The 5,716-nt window shown below is 37.4% G+C and overlaps 1 protein-coding gene across 1 annotated transcript in view; it reads left to right on the top strand.

Moving 5' to 3' along the window:
• The window catches only part of NDUFAF2 (NADH dehydrogenase (ubiquinone) complex I, assembly factor 2), a 3,780-nt gene extending 342 nt beyond the window's left edge, over positions 1-3,438 (top strand). Inside the window, exons 2-3 of the mRNA XM_009578283.1 lie at positions 2,123-2,187; positions 3,181-3,438. Coding sequence (XP_009576578.1) covers positions 2,123-2,187; positions 3,181-3,438 — 323 coding nt within the window. The remainder of the gene's footprint in view (positions 1-2,122; positions 2,188-3,180) is intronic.
• Positions 3,439-5,716: the final 2,278 nt, after the last annotated feature.

Genomic DNA, 5,716 nt, shown 5'->3' with positions numbered 1-5,716 from the left:
AGCAGGTGATAGGAAGCCCTGTAGAACCAGGAGGGTGTCTGGGGAGGAACCTTTCTAACACTCACTGTATTTAATTGCAGTGAGCCAGGCAGATAAACTGAAGCCAAATTTGGAAGATTAGTTATAAAGACCCTGCACATTTCTAGTGTGTTTTAAGGATAATTCCTTCAATATATATGCATGCAATGGTTTCATTAAAATTTGCATTTTGAACCAAGTTGGTTATCCTGTTCAAACTTGGAACTACTTGGATCTTTTATTTAAATGCCTGTGGTGGCAGGGAAACTTCAGTCTCATAACTGCTTCAAACTGCAGTGGCTATGGTAATTGAACCAATAGTATTTAGAAATACAATCACAATGTTTAAAAAAAAAAAAAGTATGTGTTCTAGTGAGAATTGAGAATGAAGTATTTGCTGGTGATAATATTAGAAACAGGAAGGACTCAATGCCTGTGAGAGAATTCCAGAGAACAAACTTGCCAGTATCAAAGGATAAGATGATTATGCTAAGAAAACTCTTGTTGGATCCAATTTTTCTAACATGCCAATTGACACAAGATTCCCGATTCACATTTTCTTTAGTCTGAGCACAGGAACCCTGACTTCAGTGTACGTGTTAATGGCATGAATTTAATGCATAAAATGGATGCGTGCAGATACTTTGAACTTGAAAAATTTTTGCCCTGGTGTGGATTGTATAGAAGATTCTGAACAAGTCACTTAAGTATTTTTTTTCTGTGTTTGCTAATGAGGATCATTCTTCATGCTTTTTTCAAGATAAACATGGTTATTTTACTTTATATATACTTTGGCCAGTGAAAGCTGATGAAAAGAGCCTTACTTGAGTCTGAAAATCAGATGACATTTATACATCAACATTTAAAATGGACTTGGAGCATTTGGAATTTAGTTACAGCTGCTATTACCTGACTAGGATAACTTTGTTAAAGTAATCACTGGAAAAGATTTGAAGTTAGTAAGTAGCTGTTCACAGTAAGTGAATTACATTTGTATTTTAATAAATCATTTCATGCTGTTTTGGCAGAGACTATGATGCAGTCTTCAGATATCACAAAGGTGTATGACCTTGTTTCTTAGTAGAGGGGTAATACAGGCACCGTAGGAGTAATCCCCTTGAAATCAGTAGGGTCATGGTAGATTTATACAGGCATGTGGTAAACAAGGATGGAATTGAGAGATGATATAATGAGGTTTTGCTGTACTGACTGTTGAAAATTTGACCTTGTTACGCTTGGCAATATTTTTATTTGAGTATGGGAGAATTTTCTCCCTCCCCCCTGCTTCAGTTCGCAAAGTCGTTTATGTGCTGCATGTGTATTTTCATGCTATACAGGTATGTGAAGTGCTCTGCGCATCTGTGAATTTAAGTATAGAGGCAATTAAGGACTCAGAAAAAGGTGTTAGTTTTCATGATACCTCTAAGATAAGGTTTTCTTTAAATACTGCCTTTTTAAATGTTCTTAAATCTTCGCATACTTGCTATGTCAACTCTTGGCAATATCACATGTATTTTAATGCCATTCCTAAAATAATGTCATGGTCTTCTACTCAGAGAGAAATGTACTGGTCTAGCTTTTCCTTAGCTTTTCCGTATACTTGTAATCCAGAGAAAGCTGTTCAGCCCTTTTCCTCCTGTATCCCAGTCTAAATGTGGATATTAGCAGCTTCCTCGTTACATGGTGTTGATTACAGTTAAGTTGTATTTGGGTTCAAAGCGTTATAAAAATTCGTATCACCTTTCTGGTTTTGTTTCTAATATTCTTCACTATCTGCCCTAATAAAAGCACAGAGAAGTCTTGTTAGCAGAATTTGCAAATCACCCTTCTAATAGGAAATGTATGCTAACAGATAAAAAACAAACTTCAGTATTTTTCCGGGCTTTTTTCTTTGTGTTTACTTTGGGAGTTCTTTGTGTTTTCCTCTGAACAATATGGCAAGGTCTACTAACAGCTGTTTTTCTATATACCTGTGGGCAAGCCAGTAATTGCACTTGCTTCAACTAATAGCCTCAGCATTTCTCAGTAGAAGCAGCCAAGTCCCAGTTCAAGTCATCTTTATTAGTGAATTTCCAGCTTTAACCTGTACCCAATGATGTTTCAGTGCAGAGCTTCATGAAGTTCATGAATCAGCAGGTTGTACGAGCCTTCTCTGACTACATGTCCTGGGTGGGTTTTGTGGCCTTGCAGTAGGATCACGCATCAGGCAGTTGCTTCGGTTTATCAGGGGTGGAGGTAAACCTCTAAAACTAGATCACTTTTATTTGAATTTTTTACCTGTGCAAAGGCAGTAGGTATGATTTTATACCCCTTATGAATGCAGTACGTTTATTTTAGCTAACACACCTGGTAGATACCTAGAGTTAACATACAGCTCGCCTAAGCAGTGTTGTGCTTAGTGTCCTCATCAAAATACCCAGTTCACCCTTGCTGGCGGGCAGTCATCAGCTGAGGATGTGTTGGCCTCCCTTGCTTCTTGGACCGTGCTGTTCCTTGGCCTTACTGAGTTGCTTCTAAGCAGGGTTTCCCTCGGTGATTTTTATGCTTTTTTTTCCCCTCAGTGTTTTTTCTCCTGAGTTGCTAGTACCATCTCAGTAGTTTCAGTTCTGTCCTAGCTTTCTTTCAGGTTTTTTTTTTATTATTTTATTTATTTATTAATCTTGGATGGCTTCAGCTTATGTACTAGCAGAGTCAAGGCTGCACATCTGTTTCTTCCAAAACTGCACCCTGGGGCGCATATAGCTAAAGGCATAGGCATAATGAGTTACAGGAAGAAATGCAAGTGATAAATAGCTATATAGCAGCAAGTCCTACACAGAAAACAATGTAAAAGGTAGCCTTGTTTTTAATGCATTTTCACATTTGTTCATGACTCTTATTTGATTTCTTTTCCTTTTTGATCCAGTAGAATAGTGAAACTGGGACACCACAATGCAGTTTTGCTTCAACAACATGATCAAAACATTAAGAACATTTTAAACTAGGGCTGAAATTGCAGTTGTAGAAAAACAATTAATTTTGCCACATTTTATTTTACCTATGTACCTGAAAATTTGGATTATAAAATTAAGAAAAACAATGACTGCTTAAAATGTTTTATTCCAACATTGTGTATTGCATTTACTTCTGAGTTATCTACTTACCTTTCTACTGTGTTCTTAGGAGATTCTCAAGAATGAAAATTACAGAGAAGAAATGAAACAGAAAATCAAAGATATATCTGAAAAGGATAAGCTGCTCCAGGCCAAGGAGTACCAGGAGGGACTTGTTGCTGAACCAGTTCATACTCATGTTAAAGGCCACGCATCAGCCCCTTACTATGGAAAGAAAGAGCCTTCGCAAGACCCAACAAGCACTGCAAGTACCTTTCAGCCAGGCTCCTGGATGCCACCAGGCAGCGGCAGTAGTCACAAGAAATAAGTAATTGTCATGTACAGATATCGCTAATGGATAAATATTTTAACAGACAACATAAACAGCTGTTATATATAAGTGAGTGTGCAATAAAGTAGTATTAAAGCAGTTTCATTTATTTTTGCAGAACTGTTAAAATAGTCTTAACCATGACGAACTATTGTAAAATGTTTGGGGTTAGTGAAAAACAGGATGTGTTACTAGGTAAGTTTGTTTTCGACAGTTACTGTTCAGAAGTTACTAGTGAAATCATAGGTAGAAGGTTTTCCAGCTAACTTAGTTTTCTTAAGTAATTCTAAATTGTTTTTTCCTTGAAGACTCATGTATTTTTAACATCGTTTTTGATGTAATAAATTTTAGTTGATCAGTACACTTACATTTTCCCAAACCTAGGTGTCAGTTCAAGATAGTTCTTCAGAATGCTTGTTAATTCCCTTGGCACTGCCAGTGTGCTTTCCTCTGGCAAGTGGATGGAAAAGTTGATTTCATTAACAGAAATCACTATGACACTACACTGACTATGCACTGTTATTAATCTTAAAAGATATTCTTGTAATAAATTTAAGAAAACAATCAACATACTTGGATAATGTTTGCTTTGCAGCCAGCAGTAAGCACAGGATAAAATCAGGCTGAGTTAAACTATGTATAACTACTGTAATAAAGGTTAGAAGCACTTGGTAAAGCTGCTACAGGGTTTGGGACAAGGGACTGTCATTAATGCTGAAAAAAAAAATTAGTTTTTATTTCTGGTGTATGCGGGGACTTCCCTAAATTATTAGATCTATTTGGCCATAGTTTAGATACATAAAATATGCAGATTATTTGCTTAGTGATGATGTTTGAGAGGTTCAAGTCAAAATAAAGACCATACAATTTTTTGAAAAAAGTATCAAATTTATTTATGCAGTGCATCCTTCATCAGTTCTCCTCCGTGTGTTTTAAGCTATGTAGGTATCGAAGGTGGAACACACACGCATTTGACAACACTTGACACAAACCAGTGGAGACTTAAGCCCATGTATTTATAAAATGCTGAAATGTCATATTCTAATAATCCTTGCTTTGACCAACAAAATTGAAAGAGGATCAACAATACTTCACATGTACTTTCAAGTCATTTCCATTAAGACTCCCCACTTCTAATCCCCCTTTGTGTCACCCAGCTCTATAGGTCTTCTCATTTGAACAATGGTATTATTTTAAGGTTTTATTTTTAAATATAATGAAGGACTAGTTGCCAGAAAGCACAACTTGGTGCTGCTGTTTAGAAATACGCTGTCTAAAAACCCAATGACTGCCACAAGCTCTTTAGAAACTAGACTATTAATAAAAATTAGGCTTTGAAAAATTAATCAATTCTGTTAGAAAAACATGAATTGGAATTAAGGTTAAGTAATTTTGGCATATTTACAACACAAACCCCACTTGGACTTTTTCCAGTATGCCAGCGTTTTGCAACCTGGAAGGCAGGTTCTCAAGTGCCATGAGAACAGAGATCCCAAAGATCAGAAGGTCCTAAATCAAAGGTAGCCAGAAGGCTAGCAGGTAGGAAGCACTACTGTCACCAGCGTGGGCATCCTCCTCCTGTAATCTCCCACAGCCACCTGCTACAGGTGACGAGGACACAGGACACTAGGCCACCTGGGCCTTTGGTCTCATCCCATTTATGGCTATTCTTTGAGGCATAAAAAGTTTCTGAAGGCAGAAAACACATTAGTTACAGGTGGAGTGAGTGTTCAGGTGACCGTTAGGGAAAACCAAACAACACAGTAGTGTATTTTGTAGAACACGAGTGGCTTAAGACAAATGAAGGTCATAAGAACAAGCGATCAGCTTCCTAGAGTTTGGCCTGAATTTGAAGACTCTTGATGGCTGGTAGTGCAGGACACAGGAAAAGCTAAGTTAGGTTCTTTTTGCAGACAAGCCCCACCACCAAAGATGCTACAGCAGACCCTGCAGGCACACAGCTGAATGAACCACAGGGCCATACTCAATGTCCTTAAAGGAAATCGGAACGTATGCTACCTAATTCTGAAGCTGGCTTATCTCTACAGCTCTGCTGAAGGTATACCAAAACTTGTCTTTCTGCAATCCAGTTTACCATTCACATTTTCCCTATAATTTGACCAAGACACTTGTTAAGTCATAGCTCAGCTAAGGAAAAGAAGTAATCTACCTCCAGAGCCACCCAACAGATATAATTTTTTAATTTAACATGCAAGTTTAGAAAAGCAACCTGCACTAGAACACAAGTAGTAGATTAAATGATAGTAACAAGTGT

Source organism: Fulmarus glacialis, unplaced genomic scaffold, assembly GCF_000690835.1.
Source record: "Fulmarus glacialis isolate BGI_N327 unplaced genomic scaffold, ASM69083v1 scaffold13415, whole genome shotgun sequence".
NCBI classification, from domain to species: domain Eukaryota; kingdom Metazoa; phylum Chordata; class Aves; order Procellariiformes; family Procellariidae; genus Fulmarus; species Fulmarus glacialis.
The sequence above is the reverse complement of the archived record's forward strand: the minus strand, read 5'-3'. Positions and strand labels throughout refer to the sequence as shown.